At 36.6% G+C, this 24,409-nt stretch overlaps 1 protein-coding gene across 1 annotated transcript in view; it reads right to left on the bottom strand.

Annotated features, from left to right (window-relative positions):
- The window catches only part of LOC145978041 (uncharacterized), a 156,245-nt gene extending 133,651 nt beyond the window's left edge, over nt 1–22,594 (bottom strand). The window contains exons 1-4 of the mRNA XM_083110440.1: nt 22,502–22,594; nt 13,752–13,871; nt 10,897–11,012; nt 6,264–6,514 (exon numbers count right to left, since the gene is read on the bottom strand). Coding sequence (XP_082966566.1) covers nt 6,264–6,514; nt 10,897–11,012; nt 13,752–13,871; nt 22,502–22,565 — 551 coding nt within the window. The 5' untranslated portion in view covers nt 22,566–22,594. The remainder of the gene's footprint in view (nt 1–6,263; nt 6,515–10,896; nt 11,013–13,751; nt 13,872–22,501) is intronic.
- Between the last annotated feature and the right edge of the window lie 1,815 nt (nt 22,595–24,409).

The raw sequence follows: 24,409 nt of genomic DNA, 5'->3' as shown, positions 1-24,409 counted from the left end.
ATTATTGACCCTAACCTCTGGGCCTTTAGATACTAAGGGTCGGATAAATAGCATACTCTGGTTCTATTCTGGTTTAGATAATAATAACCAAGGCCCGGATTTTTATGAACTAAAAATATCTGAAAAATGATCTATAAAATGACCTACACTATCAATAAAATTACCTAAAAAATGACAAAAATTTTGTCTTTATTTCAGGGTATGACAGTTCTTACTTCTGCAACGTTAGAATTGAAATTACAAGGTGTATGTAAATTTTCGGTATGAAAATCTTCTTATTCAGAATTATTGCAGTAGGTAATGTCTAGCGGCATATTGCTTTGTTCCTGCAATCCTGTGCTGATAGAATTTTTGTTTTTATTGTTGACATCAAGGCGATAATTATCAGTTCCTGGCTAAAAATGAGTAGAGTAAAACAATGCAATTACATTACATTTTTTTTTCCCATGAGGAACCGAAGAGAATGTGAACATTCTTAAAAAAAAAAAAAGGGTCCTTGTATCCCCTACAATCTAGTAACAGTACATTAGTGTACACAATAATTTGTTGCAGATACCTAATATTTAAATTTATTTGTATGGAACTATGCTGTTGCTTAACAAGATTTCTATCTGGTTCAAATCCTAACTGCAAAGCCAAAATATCTGAGAAGTGTAGATAATTGTTTATAATATTTTTCGTCGATAGTACTGAAGCAACTGATTATAACCAAATTGCAAGAGCCCTTCAACAGGTCTGCTGCCTCCATCATTTAGCCTTGACTTTCTTTGACAAAATAGGCTCTGAATATCAACCGATGTTTTTCTTCTGATTGCACAATAGATTCTTTCTTTGTTCTCAAGTTCTTGTTACCCCTAAACTATTTTGGTGGGTACCCATTTGAAATATTAATTCGGTAAGCTAATGTTACCGTCTTGCATACCATTCCTCTGTTCTTGCGTTCTCGGTAACCTGGGCACACATTCACCAAATTCCTTTGTTACTATCTGATTAGAATTCAGATTCGGTGCCCTCACTTTGGTTCAGTGTTTGTCGCAACATCGGTTTGGAACATAGTCCAACTCAGATCAAAATCTTTCATACCATATACTCTTATTAAACATTCTCAGCATGAAAAAATAAATATGCTGACCAAGGCAGTAATTTATTTTATTAAAAACATAAACTAAACGTAACGTTTCAACCTTCTAGCAAGGTCTTCTTCAGACTCTGTATCAAGTACAAAAGTAACAAGATACAAAAACAGGGCATTATATATACACAAAACATTACTCCCTCCAGACTATTAGAAAGTTGTTCTGGAACTTTCTAGCAGGTGGCTTTCACTTGTCAACTGTACTTTCATATATTTACTTCCATATAGAATGTGGTTGGGGTTTATATCTCACACTCTTTATCCTTCATTTTCTTCCTTCTCCTCTCCTCTTTCTCTCTTGTCCTTTCCACTCTTCTAACACCTTCTTCCATTCTTTGTTTAACTTCAGTCCCCCATTCCAGTTCATTGTGTCTTCTTCACAAGTGAAAGCTACCTGCTAGAAAGTTCCAGAACAACTTTCTAATAGTCTGGAGGGAGTAATGTTTTGTGTATATATAATGCCCTGTTTTTGTATCTTGTTAATTTTGTACTTGATACAGAGTCTGAAAAAGACCTTGCTAGAAGGTTGAAACATTACGTTTAGTTTATGTTTTTAATAAAATAAATTACTGCCTTGTCAGCATATTTATTTTTTTCATAATCATGGAAACAAGGCTTAATGGTGTTAACATTTTCAGCACTACATCTTCTGGGTTCGAGTACCGGTATCACCCTAAATCACCCTTTACCATTGTCCCTTACCAGCATTCATATTGTTTAACCAACCCTAGACCCTTATTTTCAACATTATAAACATACATTATGTACATTCCAGTAATACCTTAATTACAATCGATCCTCATACACAACACTTGTTACCTCTAATTACCTAATAATTATATATTTTTATACATTAGTCGTAAATTAATATTCACATATTAATTAAGAGGACTGATATCTGGCCTTAACTGCACAGTGAAACCGGACAATGCCTGCAAGACAACTGTCCTCAGAGATTGCAGCCACCTCGGAAATTTAGAGTTTCTCGGCAAACTGTACCAGAGACTCAGGACAACCGGTCTCTATGTTAGACATCAAAGTGTGTCAAGCTTGATCTAATGCACAGAAGGGATTGGACCCTTAATGAATAGAGGAACATGCTCTTCACAGATAAGTCTGTTTGCAAAATTACTTCCACTGAACATTGATCTGGAGAGAACCACGAACACGATATAATCCCAGGAAAATTGTGGAAGGGGATCAACTTGGTGGTGGTGGAATACTAGTGTGGGCAGCCATTATGTTCATGTTTGCTGGAGGTACAGAGACGAGCTCCTCCAACAACATGTGTGACTTTTCAAGGGTGCAGTCAATCCAGACTTCATTTTCATGGACAATAATGCACGTGCACATCGAGCGAATTCAGTCCAGACTTCATTTTCATGGACGATAATGCATGTGCGCATTTAGCAAACCTGGTTGATGACTTTCTTGAAGTTGAAGAAATCAACTGGTCTCCATGTACCCTACAGAGCATGTCTGGGATGCATTAGGGAGATGATTTACAGTCAACCAGCCTCCACTAAGGACAATTCCAGAGTTCCACACTGTTCTTTGAAAGGAAAGGAACCGACTGCTCATAGAGCTCTTGAACCACCTCATAGAGAGCATGTCACGTTGTTGTGAGTCATGTGTGGCCATTAAAGATCACCCCATCCCATATTAACCTCATTTTATGTTGTTGAGGAAGTGGTCTTCAAATTTTGTTATTTTTTTGCATGTCTGTCTTTGCACTAAAAAATTGTTAATTTCATGTATTCCACTCTATGGCATACCAGATAACAATTTGATTAAGATTTACAGTTTTGTGCGGTTCTCACACTTCACTAATAAAATATTTTCTCATATCTTACTTATGCTTAACTTTTGAACACTAGCGTATAATTAACTCTGATACACTTACTATTCATTTTTCCGTGAAAGTTTTTTTCAGCGATCGATTTCGCCACTCGTCTGGTGGCTTCGTCAGGCGTGAACAGCGTATATATTTACACATAAGTTGTAAATTAATATTCGTATATTAATAAAACTCATAAATTATTCAAATAAAAAGGGGGAAAGAGGAATGTCATATTCTTGTACCACAGCTCTCGTATTCTTGACTTGTCTAAACTTGTTCTAAAAGCTTACAATTTAGTTCTAAATACTAAAAAGCAAACTTGCCTTATCTGGTCCATCCTCTACTGTTGTGCTTTAAAACAAAAATAATAATTAGTACAATATTTAAGGAGTGAATTAATAAACCTAACCCTGTTATCAATACTACCAGCACAGAGACGAATCTACGAGGAAACATCGGGTCTACCATCTCAAGAGAGTGAAGGACGAAGTGATCGAATTGGCTGCCAGAGTAAGAAGAAATAGCCTTTAGTCCATGTGAGAATGCTGATGGGTGATATTATAACCTCAGAAAACAAACTCATAATGAGACGGGAAAAATCTGATTTACATTTTGCAACCTAGGAATAAGGTTACAAATGCAAACGTCAGTTTAATAACATTACCACAACATTAACATTAGTGTAGTCTCTCTGCAGAATAACACAGACTGGCATGGTTATTTTAGTCCTAAACTACATCATGGCAATAGCAGAGATAAATTTATTATTATATGTTTATCTGTGTTGCTAGTATAGTTCACATTATTGCAAAATGGTTGCAACGCGTGCCTAAATATTTACAAAATTACAAGGTTTGCAAAGACTTCTTATTTTAAGTTTACTAAAGTCTTGTACTTAAGACTTATTTTAGTAATACTGTCTACTGTCTCTTTAGAATAAATATGCAGAATGTCTTGATTGTCAACTTCGGTCATTATAAGATGAACATTTCAGGAATTTACTGCATTTTATGAGTGCCAAACACACTTTTTTTTTATCCCAAAGTGCAAAGGAGAATAGTTAAGAAATTATCCCAAACCAAAGTGCAAAGGAGAATAGTTAAGAAATTATCACAAATAATTGTGACAGGTGCTATGCTAGCCCATAGTATGCGACTAAAAGGGAGAGGGAATATGACCTTCAATTACTGATCACATGACTAAGTAATCGCATGCAAAATTATACACTATAATTTTTGCTTCAAATTTTATTTTAAATTGTAAATTTCATTGAACCTGGCAACATTAGCAGAGTATGGCTATTTAGTAAGGTTGTTTGTTGCACTTAACGCTCAGATAGGCTAACCAATACTGGATTTGAATCATGTTGTCATGTGATAGCACCAGGGATCGAACACAGAACCTCTCAACTGCGGAGGACTGCATGATATGTTGTCTGCCTCAATAGAAGTTGGAATGCAGCAACAAAGGATAATTTCAAAACAAATCAATCTTCCAATAAAATGTATTATTTATTTTATTTCACTCGTGAAATGCCTTTTCCCAAACCCATAAAGTGCTCCACATGACTCACAAACTTCGAATTTCAATCAAGTGGGGATTTCTTTTTCTCTCCTGAAATTAGCATTCTGGAAAAATATGTATCCTATATTTCCCCATTAATCTATGACACAAATTGGTAATTAAAAGTATTACAAATTCGTAGAGACAAAGAACACACTGTAGATATGTTTTACAGTTTTAGTATTAGAAACAATCAAAGTTAGAATTACGTGTTCAAATAAACTGCATATTTGATTTTCCATGAGAGTGTAAAAATAATTGTGCAAAAAATATCCTAGTCCAATATTCTGTAGTGATTGATTGAATTGTTGTTTTAAGACCACCTTATGCACAGTAAGGCTAATCGAGACTGGACCTTCAGTTTAAAGTGGGATCCGAATCACTTGTGCCCCCACTGGGTATCGAACACAGGACCCGTTGATTACAAGGCGATGACGCTACCACTGCACCATCGGGGAGGCACTCTGTAGCGAAGTTGGCCCACTGCCGTAGTGTTAGGCAAGGCTAGAGAGTAACTCAAAATCTAGGTGTCCCACCCTCCACACCATCCATACATCCGTAGGTCACACAATATAGATTGTTTGTTGAGTGGCACACATGAATGTACAGTTCGAGATTATTTGTGTTGCACATAGGTATGTCTATTCAGTCCATCTATAGTTTGTAGTTTGTGCAAATTTGTAGTTCCTTTTATGAGGTGCTACAGTAGCTGGAACAAACTGACAAGACTTGACCATCACAGCACATTAAATCACAGATGTGAAAAAAAATGGCATTGTTATGCACTTGCACAGTACTTTGTGAACCACTATCAGAAGGAAGGGAATACATCATTCACAAGGATCATCACTCTGGATGAAACCTGGGCTCACTCATATGAATCACGCTTGTAGTAGCTCCACCAAACATCTGAGGCTCACTAGATTTTAACATATATTTTTTCTAATTACTATTATTATTATCACCAGGCAAAAGGTGGTGTTGTGCCAAACTCTTCAAAATATTGCTCATAAGCCCAGGAGTGTATTCACAACTATCTCGACTCAAATTACTATAACAAAGATAATGGTTAGTGTTTGTGCAGACAAAATGAAATCCGAAATCCAGATAGTAAAATTTCCAAATCCAGATTTTAAATTTTCCGGAATCCGGATTACTGATTCCTGATATTTTTGGCCATTCCTACTGCAAAGAATGCTATGAAAATAGATGTGCTATAGCAAATCAAGCTCACAAATTTTCTCCAGATACATCACAGAAAAGAAGAAATGTATGGTTTTCCCAATATCAAATGAAGAATCTGAGAGGAATGGGACATCATCCTATCAGGAATATAGCAACTGACAATGGAACTAGTATTTCAACTTTCAAAAGTTTTAGTGTACAATGACGATTTTTGTATCTCCTATATTCACATTTGTTGCATTACATAAACAAAAGCAGTTGAAATTGAAGACTCTTAGTATTTCTATCAGTGCGACATTTGGCCAAAGACTGATGTCATTTGGAGTTTCCTGGTAAAGTTAGCCAGCATTGATAAGCAAACTAATGCATTAGAAGTTGAAACAATGAAAGTTTTGAAAAGCATTTTGGTAAAAGGAAAGAAATTCAATTTGTGGTTATTTACTGCACCTGGCGCATAACATGATTTGCTGCAGGGGAACAAATGACCAAATCTAGACAATCATAATACAATAAAGATATTCAAACAGACATTTCACTTACCTTGCAAAAGCAGGCCAAGATATATCCAGATCATATCCATTAGGGGCTAGATCAAACTGGACACTGTTTAAATCGTACAGGACGGATATCAATTCTTCCATGAACTTCGATTGTCTGATTGGAGCCTTAACATGGTACCAATCATTTGTAACTTTTATATTCATGACACACTGCTGAAGTGCATCTGCAATGCACTGATGCACAAAACAGAAACGGAGAAATGCTCTTCCTCTTCCCAGAGAGGTTTTCACCTAAAAATAAAAAGACAAGACATTATATTCATGGTTATAGAAACAATATTATTAATAAAACTAACTCTTGACTGTAGCTGGTATAATGTGCTATGCTCCTGTAATGTTCAAAATATTAAAATGTGTGTCAACCATAATGAACACATATCCCTGATTATTATCAGCATATTAATGTTTCTAACTAATTCAAAACTTACGAAGATTATATAGGGATGAACCAATACCAATTTGAATTCCTGAATTAATTTTCTTTTTAATACATGTTTCAATAATTCATATCCTATTTTTAACTAGCTTCAATTAGCTGTAGTGTCCATGAAGCAAGCTTAAAATAAATTCTGCTTCCCTTAATCTACAGTCCAAAAAAAATACGACGGAAACGTTCCTTTGCATAATAAACCATTTGAATGTATTTCAAACAACCACTAGTATTGTTTTTTAAAGGTTGGAAAATTCTTCAATAAGCATTTCACTTTATTGTCTTGCATACCCTAGTCTATGCGTCACCAGATTTTTGTGTAGCCAAAACATGCAAAATATATGTGCAGAAAGTAACTGAAACATGTAAAAAATATGTATGTAAATTACAACATGTAATAATATTTTCCATGGTCTTTGATTGTTTCCTTCCCTCCTGTGATATCTTTTTAGGTTTCAGTGGGATTCTCAGGACACTATTCTCAGAATCAGAAAGGGTTGTTTTCAAAATATGTCAGAAGTAAACAAAAAAAGTACATTCATTTTTGCAGTGTGATTTTTCATGGCATGCACTGTAGCAAGATTCATTGAAATTAACGTGAATGACCCGCTGCAATTAGATAAAAATTACAGCATTTTTAGAGAAATCAAATTTTGAATGCTTGTCTCTCAAATATCTCTGTATTACTCAATGCAAACTAAACAAATTGCAAAAATACTGCATTTCATGTAAATTATGTAATGTACCTCAAAATATTTATAAATATGTCAAATAAAATTCACATATAATGTTCCTAGCATTATAATTCATCAACATTTGTCATTTTTGCTTGGCTACAAAAAAAGGAAAAAAAAATATGTAATTACTTGAAATTTGAGCTCTGGTTATATCATCATTCAAATTTTGCTCTGGTATTAATTGGATTTAATTAAGTTGTTAGTGTTTGTATTCGAGTATCTCTATCTCTCACCCTTCCTGACACTGCAGTCCTTGGTGAAGCTTGTTCTTCTCTGCAATCCTCCCTATCATTAAATCTCCTTCTCTAGCCTCTAATATTCATCACGCTCAATAACCAACCTATCCTTAGCTTTGGTCAACTTAGTTTATTATATTTTCTTAATATTCTCTAAAGCATCCAATCTTGTCACATCCTTACTACATGTTCTCATGAGTGCAATCATTATGATCAGTGTGGTACTTGAAAAATTTCCAGTAAGTTCTTTTCACGTATTGGAATGTGTGCATGTGTATAAATAAAAATAAGAAAAGTCAGAAGGGCTAATTTAAGGGAACTTTCAGATAGAAGTGGTGACAAGCTACAAATAACACCTGACATGGGGTTTCACACCCAAGTGACAAGCAACATTGGCTCCTCCGCTCCTCCAGTCTGTAAAAAACAATTCACTGTGCATATGCGATGACACAGAGGCAACATGATGCACACTATTAAGAAAACTGCCCAGTCCAGTCCAAGTGACCTGTGCTGTAGTATTATGTACAATTTACATCCTTCTCCCCTTCTCCATATTTACAAGGTTCCAGGACAGATTCGGAACATTGCCTTTTGCTCTATTCCAAGGAATGCACTTTCATTCTACAAGCACACTATTTATCATAGTGCTAACATGTTCCTGCCATTTATCATGCAGGAGTCCCCCAAAAACGAGCGACTCAGCCCTCTCCAACTGTATGATGAACTCACCCTCAGAATTCCCAGCCACCGAGCAAGAAGAGCATTTAAAAACAAATAAATTTTGTACACAGTTTTCTTTTCCACAGCTGTGTGTATTAAAAACCACAGAGCACTTGCACACTACAAGCATTTATTTCTTAAGGTTCATTCCAAGTAGCATGTGTCTCGTCACTTTAGTGTGGAAGCTCCCCTCAGAGAAAGTAAGAAACAGGAAACACTCGTGAGACATAGGAACTATATGTATATTTCTTGACAACAGGCTGAATTATCAGCTGGCGACAGAGGCTTGGCCTGCAAGGTTGCCAGGTAGAGATAAAGGGGAAAGTTTGCACAAAACAATGTGATCCTTTAGCCAGATTTCTTGTAGTGGATGAGTATCAGTGTGAATCTCTCAACCTTATCCCTGTTCAGAATAGATTGGTGTTGGCAGGTTCATCTGACGGTGTACACTCAATGCAAGAAATCTGGCTAAAGGACCACACTGTTTTGTGTAATCTTTCACCCTCACCTCCTACCTGGCAACCCTGCAAGTCAAGCACTGTCATCTATGATCACCATATTTTATCTATGCAGCCCATTGCCATGTAGTATGCAAATATTACCAGTATCCGATTCCCCATATCTAAACCAAGCACATCCAGTAAACAATGACAGGTCCAAAAGCACTTGCATTACTTAAATTAAATTTCTCATTACTATTACTACTTTATATGTTTTAAACAGCTTTCATTGTTTAGTGGGTTATAGAAAAAGGAAAGTGTTCCCCTGTGCTTTGCATCATGCCATGAAGGAATACAGGGGGTGTGGAGTTAGAGCCCCACACTTTCTTGATCTCGGCTAAAGATGGGGGTGATGTGATCAGCACCAGTCCCCTGGCCACCTTTGCCTCCCGGAGTCTCCTCCAGGTACCCACTTTATACGATGCTGGGTTGGCGCCAGAGCCACTTGAGCAGGTGAAAAAAATCCCGGTTCTCCCCTGCTGGGGTTCGAACCCAGGTCTCTTGCATGGTAGTCAGATGCCCTAATGACTGAGCTACCACAGATTTACTGGGTTAATTTGGTATATTATTATCTCAAACATGATTGTTTGTAATTGAGGGGTGAGCTGGAAGAACAACATAACTCGAGTTACTCCCTGCATCTGTGAATCAACTCTATACACTCTCTATGTCACTATTCGCAACAGGTGACAGGAGAGTTGTCAATAGCAGAATGGGCATAATCAGTTAAAATGGCAGCAGTGTTACCAGACACTTGTTGCAGTTTATCGCCTGATGAAAATCAACACAACCCTTCTAATGACAATAATAGCAGTGAAAATAAATTACATGTGAAAAAGAAGAATAAAGATAGAAAATGGAAGTGTTTTTACAAACTATAGAAGAAGGATTACATCAAATAGCAAAGAAATACCAGCAACAGTTACATTTTATGTAAGTACATGGCACTGATAGACACGGAGGAACAAGTTTATCCATGACTAAAAAAAGTTGGTTTAAAACTAGAAAAGTAAAAGAAGGAACTTCTGACATTTGTCAATGATGATGAAAAATGTTGGTTATTTCAGGAAGCAGAATCTAATGGAATGGTACTCACTGATTGTTCGGAAGACAGTGGGGAATGAATATTTTTGTTGCGGCATGTTTCATAATGACACTGGGATAGTGTTTATATATCCTGGGTGCTTGAAGTTAAAATGTGATTCTTTAATTGCAATTTGCTGATTGCAATTCAGTATAAATTCATATAGCCTTCCATATTGGAAATAATGGCTGCAGTGGCTCAGTCGGTAACGCATCTCACTACCATGCTAAAGGTCCCGGGTTCGATCCCTGGCTGGTTCAAATCTGGGAACTTTTATAACGTTGGAAGTGGCCCTGGCTCCCACCCAGCTTCGAATGACATGGGTACCTGGGTGAAACCCTGGGGGGTAAAGGTGGTCAGGGGCATGATGCTAATCACATCACCCCCACTCACGACCAGATCAAGAAAGTGTGGGGCGTTACACCCACACCCCCTATACGCCTTCATGGCGTGGTGCTAAGCACAGGGGAGCACTTTACTTTTTTTTATTGGAAATAATAAAAATACAGAAAATTTACAGCATTACAAAATACATTTATTTTTCGACCATCTTTCATGGAAGAAGGGTATAATTTAAAATTTAGAAATGCTCCATTCTCGTACGATATTGAAATATTAACAACGAAACTCATTGTAATCACAAGAGAAAGTGTATCCCCACAGTTCCCTCTAACCCTTCAATTTCTTACACAACCTAAAGGGTATACATTCCTCAACAGGAGAATTACAAATGCATGAAAGATGGTAAAAACTAGCACTGAACACCTAAAGGAGAATAAGACCTTCCCCTTTTGTCACATTCCCCTCAGTTACAAAAATACCAGACATGTCATTGCAAATCAATTGCCCAGGAAATATAAAGCAATTAATATTTATAAATACACCATTAACTATGCAAATAATTACCTCATTATTATTTTTGACATACTTCAAGCCACTATTAAATCCACCTTGCTTGATAGCCAGACACCTCAACATGTAGTCCCAGTAGTCTCTTTTATTTCCAAGTATACTAGTCTTATCTGTAAGCACAAGAATTCATACACAATTTAATATGTGAAGTACATGCTCACTCTGTAATAACAGGTAAAGTCAACACAAGTTTAAATTAGGGATGGACTAATAGATAATACCAAGAGAGAACGTGGTTGGAAATTTAATAGTGGCAACACTGCTGTATATATGCCATGAAATGGAACTGGTGCTTCTCACTTATACCACATGTTAGTTTGATATCTAAGCTACCTTCCAGTAAATGGACTCTTCCTTTCAACACTAGACGAATGCGCAGTGCCAAGAGGAATAGAGTATCGTTGAAGTTGATGGTCTAACCCCACTAATGTGAAAGTTCTGGTGATTCTCGCCTTATCTCCAGGACAGACCGGAAACCCCAAGTTTTTTTTTAAATGATTTTTTTGGGAGATTCCCCCCCCCCCCTCCATATATACGCCGAATGTACATAAATGTTATATTGTCTGAATCTGTGATTCATTCCGCGTACAACGGTATATCATTCATCTCTGTAGGGTAATTAGCCTCTGAGCTACAGTCATTTCAAGGTAACGCTGCATTTTGAAGCTTGATTCAGTAGCGTGCTGACCATTCCTTTTGGGGTTACAACTCACGTTACGTTGGTTATACGATAATAATGCAAATATTTTTGTGTTCCTTACATGCCAGCGATAATTTCCATGTGCATGTTGACACTGTCATGTACTTTTTCTTGGGGGGAGGGAGGGGGAAATCCCCATTTTTTAGAACAACAAAGCTGGCCTTCCTTTGTCAGCAAAATTTTTCCCTTGAAAAAAGATGCAAAAAAGAAGTTACCTATTTCCTGCCATTTTCATGAAAAAAGAATGTGCAACAATCATTTCTGTTAAATACATGTGTTAACAACAATATGAAAAAAGCAAATCGGAATTGTTGCCAAAAATAGCGAATTTATAACGTAGAAACTACGACCTTGACAAAGTGTCTCGATCAAGATGATCGGGCACCTAAGGGTTACCTAAGAGCATCTCGATCGAGACGATCGGGCACCAAAAGGTTAATCATTAGTATAAAGTTCAATATTCTAAATGTTACAATTTCACAGAACTTGTTACCATACTTAAGTGTGTATAATGTGCATGTGTGTGTATAATGCGCACCCTGATTTTTGATAGAGAAAAGTGACAAACAATTATACCTCTTATATAATGTGCAGTATAATTCAGGTGCAAGAAATGGCTTTCTTAGTTGTAGGTCGTAAAGCTTTGGTATGCTCATCAACAGTGAATGACATCATACCTATTCAATGAGTTACCTGTTGCTATGTGAACCAAGAGGAAAATATCCTCTTGTGTAAACAATACATCATCAACCCATGCCACCTCCCCACTCTCCCTCCACTGTGTTTAGCATTCAAAAATTATCTTATGGATTTTCTGCTCAGGAAGTTATATTCTATTATTTCTCACCCAACAAATACCACAGATATGCCTCCCATGTGACGGGAGGTGCATGCTTGAATTCTGCCAGAATGGCACTGCTTTTCTTGTGTCCCTTCTTCCCTATATCCATATCTATCTTTCCATCTCCCCCCCCCCAAAAAAAATACATACTTTCTTCATGACTAATGTAACATGTATAGGAGGCACATTCAGAACCATCAAACTAGCAGTTGGCAGCACAAGATTTCTTCCATTATGGCATTTACACACTCTATATATGTCATATTATTTCGCCAGTAATACATTTTAATTATTATTTTCTTTTTCCTTAACTTATCTTTCATCCATAAAAATCAGAATGTTCATTTATTTTGTGATGAGCTCATTTCAATCGCATTGCACATTAGTGTCGACATCTTGAATGGAATACTGCTGCCATATTCAGAAACTACAGAATTTAAGCTTCACAATGATATATAACATCATAGGGTTTCGTAAACATGAAAAATCAATGTAAAATAACATATTGTAGATTTGTGCATATTACTCACTTATAAATTGTATTAAGCTATTTTAACACATGGTAAGTAGTGTTAAAATAACTTAATACAATTTAACATTGTTTAAATCAATGTAAGTGTCACAAAATCATAGAATGACCCTGTACGGTTCCATGTTGGCTGTCTGAATTACTCCGTGCATAATACGCACCACAGTTTTTGGGGGCAAAAGTTTTGGAAAAAAGTGTGCATTATACATGATTACTGGATGGATGTGTGTTGTGTGACCCACAATTAACGCATCAGAAACTTGGATAGTTGCCGCCATTGAAGTGTAATGTGAGAATATCTTTCATTAACTTTTGAAACTGCACCATTCTTTTGTGCATGCCCTGTATAATAAAAGGCACTCACTTAGGCACATTGTAATGTTGTAATGCTGCATTTCACCAAGTTGGCTTGGCTCCTTCAGGATAAATTATGAAACACGAATACTTACTTCTTGGATACTTCAGTGTTAAAAGCATAAAATTAGTCTCCAAAGCAAGATTACCTAATTTTATACATTCAACAATGCAGTCTCTAATGTGAAAGTGTCAGTCTGTCACAATTATTCCTAGGATTACAATCATATAACATGTGAAGATTAGTACCTTTTATTATAAATAAAATTAATTAAGTTTACCCATCCTCATTTTGTTTCATCTGTCATTTGGAGCATTCATAAATTAAAATTATTTATGGTGCAATAATGGATCAGCTTCTCCATGAGAAATCCATAAAGACATAAACAAATGTTTGAAAGTAATTAGAAGATCAAAATAATTACCTTTTAAGCCTAGATGAAGAATTTGTTCAAGTTTAGCACAAAACTTTTGGAATGTAACATTGTCATCATCAATTGGTGCTCTTGTGCTTATATGTTCATCTACAATACTTTGAACACATTCTGAAACAGAAAAAAAAAACATTCTTTAAAAATCCACCGTCTATACCGGATATAACAGTTCTATAACACTCTACGAACAAAGATAAATTAAAACGTTTTATTATAAGGGAAATCATACATGATGAACATTTTCTGGCTGAAAATTGAGTTCATTTTAGTAACTTCCTGAATAAAACCAGGTGCAGAGGTTTATATGTATTTGCACCAATATCAAAATCACAAACGTAAATTTTTTTCCACCTAGTGCAGCTTCTGACTACATTTTTATCCAAATGTAGCAACTTATTCTTTCAGGATAGTGAATATTAAAATGCTTTTATCTCAAAAATAAGATTTAGCACATTTGTGGTTTTGGCACTGTGGCGACGCTGTGACAGTAGACGACAAAAAGATGAGTGGCAGCCTATGGTGGATTGGTTATCATAATAAGCTAAAAGCCTCATTTCTTGATTATCTAAACAAGTAGAAAAGAAATATTACTTACTGAAACACAAACAAACAAATGAAAGGCAAGTACAGCATGCGGCATTAAATTTCACTATTTTTTATATTCATTACTTTATAACTTTTTACTTTCTGATTAAAGCAAAGTTAGACACACTGTAATACTTTCCATGAACACCATCAGAATATGACATATCTGCAGTTCATGATGACCTGATTAATTTATATTGTAATAGGTTAGTACTTGATAAGAGATTTCACTACACAATTCTTTGTATTTTTAGGCCCATATTTCCTAAATGGGTCTATCACAAGATAACTTCAGTAATGTTATACCAAATTGTCTTGTCAGTGGTATTTCACTCCACGAACTATCATATGTATTTAGTTTTAATTTTCTTCTGAGAGAGTTTTTTCATGTTTTTGAATTGATCCCTGTAGCCAAGTGAACTTAGCAAAATATTGGAATACAACATTTTATTATAAATAAAAATAATTGAGTTAACCATTACTCGTTGCATTTCACCTGTCATTTGTAGTATTCATAAATTAAAATTATTCTTCAGCTACTCTATGAATGCCAGTGGTCCAAGATTCAAACACATTTCACTGTGTTTATTGCTTCATCTTTTCCATCGATGTTGACCATCATTATCAACCATTTGATTTCCATTAGAAGACAGACAGACCAATAAATCAAGTATGATTAAAACAAGCTACTTTCTACTATTAAAATTTTAATTTTGAGATGTAAACCAAGATCAATGAACATAACAATAAATTTACATGAAGCATACCCTATGCCTGAGTCAACATTATTATCTCGTACGTGAATACAGAATATTTAAAGTAAAATTCAGATAGACTGATATGGTACACTACAATGAAATATACATTAGCAGTTATAAATTTTGGCCCACACCGTGGCCATGCTGTCTACGGCATCATGCTTTGGGCTCCGGCTACGGGACACGTGCAGGTTCGAGTCTCCTGGGGGAAGCTAACAACGTTTTTGCTCAGTTTTTGTCCTGTCTCTGGGACCGGTGGCCAGTCAGCATCGTGTGGGGGAGCAATGAATGAGTAGCATAACTCGGTCATGAATACTTTCAAAAACGACTGGGGATTCGTTGTGCTGACCACACATCAACCCGTAACTGGTTGGATGGTCTCCCACCTGCCGAGATGGGAGTGGTCAGCAATAGGTAGGTGGGCCCTGACCCTCTCAGGCTGTTCCACCATTGTTTATTTATAAATATTCTGATGAATTTTCAATTGTTAAGCCATATACATCTAGGAAATGGAGAATTGGCAGACAGTGATCTCTTGAAAGGATGGAAATTCCACAGTCCATGCTTCAAAATAGAAATCCCTTGGAAATTGCTAGGTATGCTCACCTTGTTTGCTATAGGATCCCAATTGGTGAATTGTAAATATCATTGGTGGACATCTGGAGCAATTATTTAATTATCCATCAGCAAGAACCAGCAAACAAGGGTTGTAGGACAGAAACTGCAAATCACGCAATCCAAGCTTTTTAACAAATCAAGCTGTTATTTGTCTCTTTCCCTGGGCTGAGTACCAAGCAAAGAAGGAAGCTGCTGTACCAGTAACTCCCACCTGTATATGAGGGCTGGAAAGAAAGTAGTGGCACTATGTTGAGTATGAACATGTGAAGGTGTTGCTGATTCTAGCTAGTGTAGGGCGTATAGATTGAAGAGTACATACGGGCGACAAATCAGACCACCTGAAAATGCATTTTTCGATGTACGAACAATGTGCATGGATTAACATTGAAATGGTGCATGAAAACAACATGAAAGAATGTCAGGTAGGTCTACAAAGACACATGCGACAACAATGCATTAACATATAGGTGGCCCTTTGGTTGATTGATTGATTTGGTGTTTTAAGTCTACTTTATGCACAGTAAGGCTAATTGGGACTGGACTTACAGTTTAAAGTGACATCCGAATAACTCTGTGCATCCACTGGATATTAAACCTGGGACCCGTTGATTGCAAGGCAATGATGTTACCCTTATGCCTTTGGGGAGGTATTTTTCAAGGAGATAACAGTGTAGAAGATGTGCCACGTGCAGGTCTTCCAGTGTTATGTGGACTTGATTGAATCACTACTGGAGGTGGGTTAGCAATGGACAGAGAAGGAGTTAGCTGCAGAGATAGGAACAACTCACACCACCAAGTTGCATGACGTGCTTAGATATTGTAAAATTGCATCCTGATGGGTGACTCTTCATCTTATGGACATTCAAAAATGGGGTTCCTGGGTTCAGCCAGAAAGATTAACCTTTCTGTGCATAAAGTGGACTTATAACTAAACTCAAACAAGCAAAGAAATTACTTACGTGAAATTTAGAAAATTTCGCACTACGCACAATTTAATGGTTAAATCCTATTAATTTCGAAGATCCACTGTCTTCATTCACAAAAGGGTACAGCGTTTGAAGCGGAGATGGTACCGCGTCACTGCATTGTTTGTTCCCGGGTGGTGATAGTTGCAATTTCTCCCATTCAGAGGCGCTGGTGTGCACATCCTGGTATGCGTCGTCCACCAGGCAACAGAAAGCAGACAACGCAAACCAGGATGCACATGCCAGCGCCGCTGAATGGGAGAAATCGCAACTACTGCCGCACGGGAACAAACAATGCAGTGACGCGGTACCATCTCTGCTTCAAACGCCGTACCCTTTTGTGAATTGGTTGCACAATGCGGAAGTGCGAAATTTTCTAAATTTCACGTAAGTAATTTTACAGCATCCATCATGAAGCAAAGAAATGTTTGGAAATAGCAATAGTGCATCCTTGAAGGTGAACATTTGGCACTTCACATCAAGAAAGGTCACACATTCCTTGATAGCATCATCCTGTTAGATGAAAAATCATTGCAATCTTACGAGCCAGAACTGAAAACCCAGCCCACTGAATGTTAGCACCCACCATCACCCCCAGACCCCCAAAGTGTTAAAGAACCTGGGAATGTGAAAGTGATGGTACTTTGATTTGTTAACCATACGTAAGAACTTCATGCTTGTCCATATGCATGACCTGGACTAGCAAAATTGGGTGTGTCGAACCACTGTATCCTCTCTCTGCACGTGCGAGAAGCAAAAGCACCCTCAGTTGACAATATGTAATGTGGTGACAGTGTTGCCACTACTTGCTTTTCAGTCGTCATAAATGGGCAATTGTGGTTAGGGATTTTAAGCTTTGTGCATATCATCTGCGGACTAACTGCCAATTTGCTAGCTTCCTTATGCGCATAACCTTATAGTATTCATGCATTGGTATCAGCACTAGCATCATTTTGGGCTCAGCACTAAAAGAAAAAAGTAAAGGTAGTTTTTCAATTTATTACACAAGTTGATCAACATATTGTCTGTCAAATGCTAGCCTCTCAATAATGAAATGTCTACTTATTGTCTACCGCGGTAGCTCAATTGTTAGGGTGTCTGACTACCATGCGAGAGACACAGGTTCGATCCCCGGTGGGGCAGAACCGGGAATTTTTTCCAACTGTTCAAGCAGCTCCGGCACCCCCCCAGCGTCATATAAAGTGGGAACCTGGAGGAAACTCTGGGGGAAAATGCAGCCAGGGGCATGGTGATGACCACATCACCCCCACCTTTGGCCGTGATCAAGAAAGTGTGGGGCCCTAACTCCACACCCCCTATACACCTTCATGGCTTGGTGCAAAGCACAGGGGAGCACTTTACTTTACTTATTATCTAAAAGATTCACAGGCTATCAATAAGATTTCACAATAACAGGTGATTAACATATAAGGAAGATCAGAATAAACAAGCCCTCCTTTGAGGACACTACTCTTGTTATGGCTAATTTATACCAAGGTGGATATGGAATATCACATCATTTACACTTTCCTAAGAATACACTTTTTTACAAGGACATTTAATCTCTCGACAATACTTAATTACAACACAACCATAACCGTGGTACAACAGCCCTTGAGGACCAAGGCCTACCTACAACTGTAGGCCTCACTTCCACATGTCTCAGCAAACGTGGGCAGTCATCCAACCAGTTACGGGGTGGCGTGTGGTCAGCACGACAAACCCCTGGTCATTGTTGTAGGTTTCCATGACCGGCTTATGCTACTCATTCGTAGCTCCCCAATTTCCTCACAGCGTTGGGTGACCACCGGTCGCACACATTGGTCGAAATCTCAGGAGAAAAGTTGTGACACTTCCCCTCAGGAAACTCGAACCAGCACAAAGCCTGATGCCTTAGACCACTGTGCGGGACAATGTTTAATTATGCTTGAGGACAATGAGTGTTGTCACTATAAAACAGAATTGGAAGACAACATTTATAGAATGAGAAGGAGTAACCCCCTCTTCTCTGACATATGGAAAGTACTTTAAAAAAAATGAAGAACAGTCATATTTTTAAGATTTTAGCAATTGTTCAGCTAATGTCCTGGTTTTCTCAAACATCAAACTATATTACCTGTCATGCTCCACTGCTCCTAAACACAACATAGGAAAGACTTCTACTTGGACTACCCTGTTTTATAGCTTGTGAGAAAACAGCTCTAGCTCTCTAACCAGTGGCAGAAAAACATTGGGATTTAATGACCTGTACATTAGTAGTAACAGGCACCCTAAAGTCAACCTTGCTTTCACATAGTTCATCTTGGTAACTGCAATGTTGCAAGCCAACGAGGTTAGTTGTGTTGTCCATGTGTGTTTGTGATTGTTCATTCCTCCACTTCATCTAATCACCATTCATCCTCATCATTGAGATTAGCCAAAAGTGGCAGAAATGTTACCTTCAACAAACTAAATCAATCAATCAAATTCAATATGTAAAATGATTACATAACATTTTATGAATCAACAGCACTTTCATTCACTCTCTTACACACACAAAGGCAAACACGTTACACACAATACCTGCAATAATTATGTCCACAATAATGTCTAAAGCACAAGCTTGTTGTAAGTGTTCACAAGAGGACAACACTATATTAACATATATACCAGTCTAATGATCAACACAAATATTTCCAAATTTAACATGTAATGGCCTTGTGAGTGATCGGTGATTTCAGAAGTATGACGCATTTATGTTGAACTGGTGGTTAACAACCAACCTGTGTGTGAAACTCTTGGGAGATAGAAGGATAGGGAATAATGGCAAGGAAAATATATATGAGGAAACCCACCCCTATAAGCCAGGCCGACAACGGAAATCAGTAGGCGGACGCAGAACTTGCTATACAATATTTCCTTTGGAGACGGAAGTGTATAGTGCCATTTAACCGCTTGGAGAAAAACTAACAGCCCTAAAATGATGGACAATTAATGGAATTTGCCCTGTTGACATTAGTCCATGATGAGAGGCCAACTCATAAAACGATCGTATAAATTCAAGCGATGTACATTATAAAGTATATTTGTAATACATTTTATGTAGTACTGCATTACGCCATACATATTCAAGCACTTGAAACTTTTAATAAAGATGTAAAGATTTTAGACTTTCATGGAAGATTGTGACGCATTTCACTATTCTCAAAGTTTGTTATTGACTAACCTGTGGTAACGCACCGTGGATCAAGGACTTATTTTTTGTTATAAGTACATTTCTATTTAGTGTGGCTATATTTTACTTTCTGAACTAAAATTCAGGTTCATTATGAAGAATTTTCAAGCTTCTGTGATTTCCCTTACGCTATTCCTGGAATGTTTAGGAATTCAGTGGTGACTGGTTTTGTGATTAAGCCTTGTGCTGTGAAAGATTTGTTTTATGTCTTATGTCAAGCATAGTATAGAATAGGCTAGGAATTTGGTATTCGTGTTTAACGTAGACAGATCATTACAAAACTTTCACATGCGTCGTTTACCTTCTATATTGATTAAATATCATCCTCTAAGAAGTCTCAAAGCACACAGGTTGAGTTTGATCGCTCTACGCAAAGGTAGAAACTCTACATTTTTTATGTGTGTGTGTAATTTAAATTCGTGTAGAATGAAATTTAAGTTTAGTTGGAAAATAAATCTTTCTTGTATCCTACAAATGAGTTCTGGCTGCATACGTGAATATTTATTATTTTTAAGGAAAACCTAGACATATTTACAACATTTTTGAACAGAAAATGATTTTTAATGTCAGATAGACAAGGTAAACTTATGATGAATCAAATAAAAAACACGTGTATGGTCAATGTTAAAAATTCTTAGTTTAATATTTCAAGGGTATGTTCTTCCTGTGTATTTGCATACGATGAATTTTCATTGTAACTTCACAGTACAATATTTCTTCTAGTTTGTTGTTTCAGTGCAAGGGGAAGATATTTTGATCCTATTATTGTTAATCTCATTGCATATTACGTTGATTGCAATTAATAAACCCCAATGTAAATAACAAATCCAGAATTAATTACAATAATGAAGTATTAAGTAAGATTTTTAATGTTAGAATTGAAATGTTTCTTGTCTTGGATTTTACGAAAACCAAAAAATTACCCAGTATCATATATATTTAGTAAATATATAAGAAATTAAAATATTTTCCAGAAATTTCCTTTGCACAATCCAAGACAAGACGGAACAATTTTAATTATTCCTTTTTATAAATTATTAGATTCCAATGAAAAAAGTCTATTTGCTTTCCAAGTATTGAGCTCAAACATTGATATGCATATCAATCAATAGTTCCTCAATGTTAGAGTTTGTTGTCTTCCCCTGCCAGATGGTTCTGCTTGTACTGGGTATGTATAGTCTGTGGTTTATGAGGCCTTAGAAAAGTGTTCACACATGTCAATAGAGCATATGCTCAGTGTCAAATCCTGTAATAGGTAATACTTGATAATGGAGTATGTTAAGGGATAATAAGAGATAACACCATTAAGCCTTGTTTCCATGATACGAAAAACTCAATATGCTGACCAAGGTACAATTCATTTTATTTTAAAACATAAACTAAACATTATGTTTCAACCTCCTAGCAAGGTCTTCTTCAGACTCTGTACCAAATACAAAATCAAGATTTTGTTTTAAAATAAAATACATTCTGCCTTGGTCAGCATACTGCGTTTTTCATATGTTAAGGGATATAGACATTGAGATGAATTTGACAATTCTGTAAGTTGGTTAATCAGTTTTATTATGTTTTATGAATGCTTGTTGTGGACATGGAGAAATGTTACGATATGTAAGTTTAATGGTAATATTTTCTGCAGTGTTCCAAATTATTGGATTTGAAGATATTGTTTATTCCGTGTACAAGTGAGTTGATTTCTTGAAAGGTGGAATATTAAATATGATCTATGTTTCAAGCTTGTTATTTGAAACTGAGTAGTTGTGATTAACCATTAAGTGTATATTTATGATTGATTGATTGATTGATTTAGTTTATTTTACTTCGCGTTTTGTGCCTCTTGGCTAATTTGCGAAGATGGGGATGAGTGATGAAATGATGAAATTGATGAATGGACATTCACAAACAACCAAGCCCGAGCGGGATTCGAACCCGGGACCCTTGGCCTCGCAGCGCGATGTGCTAACCACTTGGCCACAGGGTCGGGCATGTATATTTATGATACCCACTGAACTGATAAAGGTTTTCTCTCAAGCATAATGGCAATGTAGAGTGAGTCGGTGTTTCTCTTCGTTGCCAAACCTCTGAGAAGTCTGTTTGTGAAGAGAAACAAAATTATTAGAACTTTACACAGGCCTTTGGTGCGTGTCAAACAGCAGATTTTCTTGTATTTGTACATGTGTTATTTTACGTTGCATTTCTGCTACTTTTGGCTAATTGCAATAATGTGGACGAATGGTAATTAGAGGAGCACATACACATGACCATGACCCACACACACAACACAAAGTCCACACAGGATTATCCTGTGGTCCAGGCACCAGACCTGTGTTTGCCTTCAAGTACAGTGGAACCCAAATTCTATATTCCCGGATTTAACATTTTCCTGAATTATACATTCAATCTTGATGGTCCTAACAAGCAAAATGCTATAAAATTTGCCTCGATTTTACATTTTCCCACCTGGTCCCCTGAAAAATGTAAAATTGCAGTTCTACTGTACGTATTATGGTGGATCTTCTAATGAACTCAAACATAGGATCTTGTGCATTAGAATAAGATTCAATTCAGTTAAAGTATTTAAATGATATATTAAGAACTCACCTTTAATATCCTGAAGGGCCTTCTCTGCACTGAAGTAAGGAGTGATTGTGTGAAAGACAGCCATTATTTTTACACGGTTCCAGACTATGATCAACTAATCTAACAAGAAAGAAAAATGTATGTTGTACAAAACTGTAGTTCTTGATGAAAAGCAAATCAAATGAAAATATCAATGTTATAACATAAGAACTCATTATCAAACCGAAAGAAGAAATATGACTTGACTAACTGTGACTATCAACAAAATAAAAACTGTACATCTTTACACTATTTGTTTTTTTATAATATCCACAAATTCATGAAAATAAACATACATTTTCATAATTAGGAGAAGAGAGACACAGTAGTAGATACATACATATTAGGCATTCAACCAATATTTAACTAATACTGCCACTATAATGACTGATTGATTTGCCTTGGTTTACTTCGCTTTTTGTGCCACTTTTGGCTAATTTGCAAAGATGAGGATGAGTGATGATATGATGAATGGACACTCACAAACATCCATGCCCAGGCTGGGATTCAAACCCATGACACCTGGCCTCGTAGCGCAATGTGCTAACCACTCTACCACAGAGGCCGGCTACTGCCACTATAAAAGTTACAATTAGCAATAAGTAATATTTTAGTAATATAAAATTGTGAAAAAGAATCCTTAAAGAATGCATGATACAGAATACATTAATTTATGTTTGGGTAAATATGCGATATCGCCCGAACGGATTTCTTCAAATTTACAGGAGAAACTACTTACTCAAATCAGTTTCTGTAGCATTGTCAAGTTCTTTGAGGCATTTTCTTTCGCAGAAACTGAAAACATCACCATAGAATGCTGCAGAACAAGAAATAATCACTTTTTATGTAAGGAACTTGCATTTTCTGTAAAGCGACAACATTATGCCGCTGTTTCCATTATGTACCTGCAGCTGGCGCGATTTTTTTTAAACTATGCTTACCTAACTTAACCCAACCTAACCTTGCTGGAAATGATCCATGGGGCTATGGTGAATGGTTTTTGGGGCTATCGGTCAATGGTTCATGGGGCTATCATGAATGTTTTTTTGGGGTTATCCGTCAATGGTTTGTGATGACATAATGAACACGAAAGTAGTTATTTTTCGGTGAAGAAGGTTGAAACACTGCATACCCCACTCCATATCGACAAAACACAAGCACAGCGTGCAATGATCCATGACGAGTGCACGCCATATTGTCTGTTACCCAAGCAGAACAAAGAAGACAAATAATGACTCGTAATATGAAAAGTTGACACTATTTTATGGAAAAGGGCACAACTTCACCTTAAAGAATCTTCCGCAATGCAGAATAGGTAAGTATCAATGCTAAAATTAACTAAATAAATTAGTGAGAGATGTTCGGGCCTTATCGCATAAATACCTACATTTGTAACCAGGTTACTACAATGGGTTTGCCGGCCTCGTGTAATGGTAATGTTGTCTTGGAATCAGGGGGTCCCTGGTTCGAAACCTCGTGAAGGCACATAGTGGTTCAGATCCCAGTTTAAACAGTAAGTCCCATTCTGATTAGCATATCTGTGCATAAAGTGGACTTTAAACAAAACACAACGGGTTGTCTTAGAAAAAGAAAGCATGTATGTAGACATTTACTTTACAAAATGGGGGCAAATATACATCTATATTCATTAAAATAATAATAAAATGGCCAAATTTTGGCACTAAATTTTTGTGTGAATATAGATATATAGATAGATGTGTATCTATGCACATGTATTTGGTTGGTAAAATTATCTGTTATTCCACCAATATGCTTTGTAAGCTAATACTGATATAACACAGATTAATCTACCCCATCCCTGAAACAGTAATATTATTATTGTCAAATAATTTGAAATTTTGTAACTTGCAACACATAGCATGTTTTTCC

The sequence above is a fragment of the Lepisma saccharinum genome, chromosome 24 (genome assembly GCF_977018435.1).
Source record: "Lepisma saccharinum chromosome 24, izLepSacc3.1, whole genome shotgun sequence".
Taxonomy (NCBI): domain Eukaryota; kingdom Metazoa; phylum Arthropoda; class Insecta; order Zygentoma; family Lepismatidae; genus Lepisma; species Lepisma saccharinum.
This window is presented reverse-complemented; position numbering and strand designations above follow the sequence as displayed.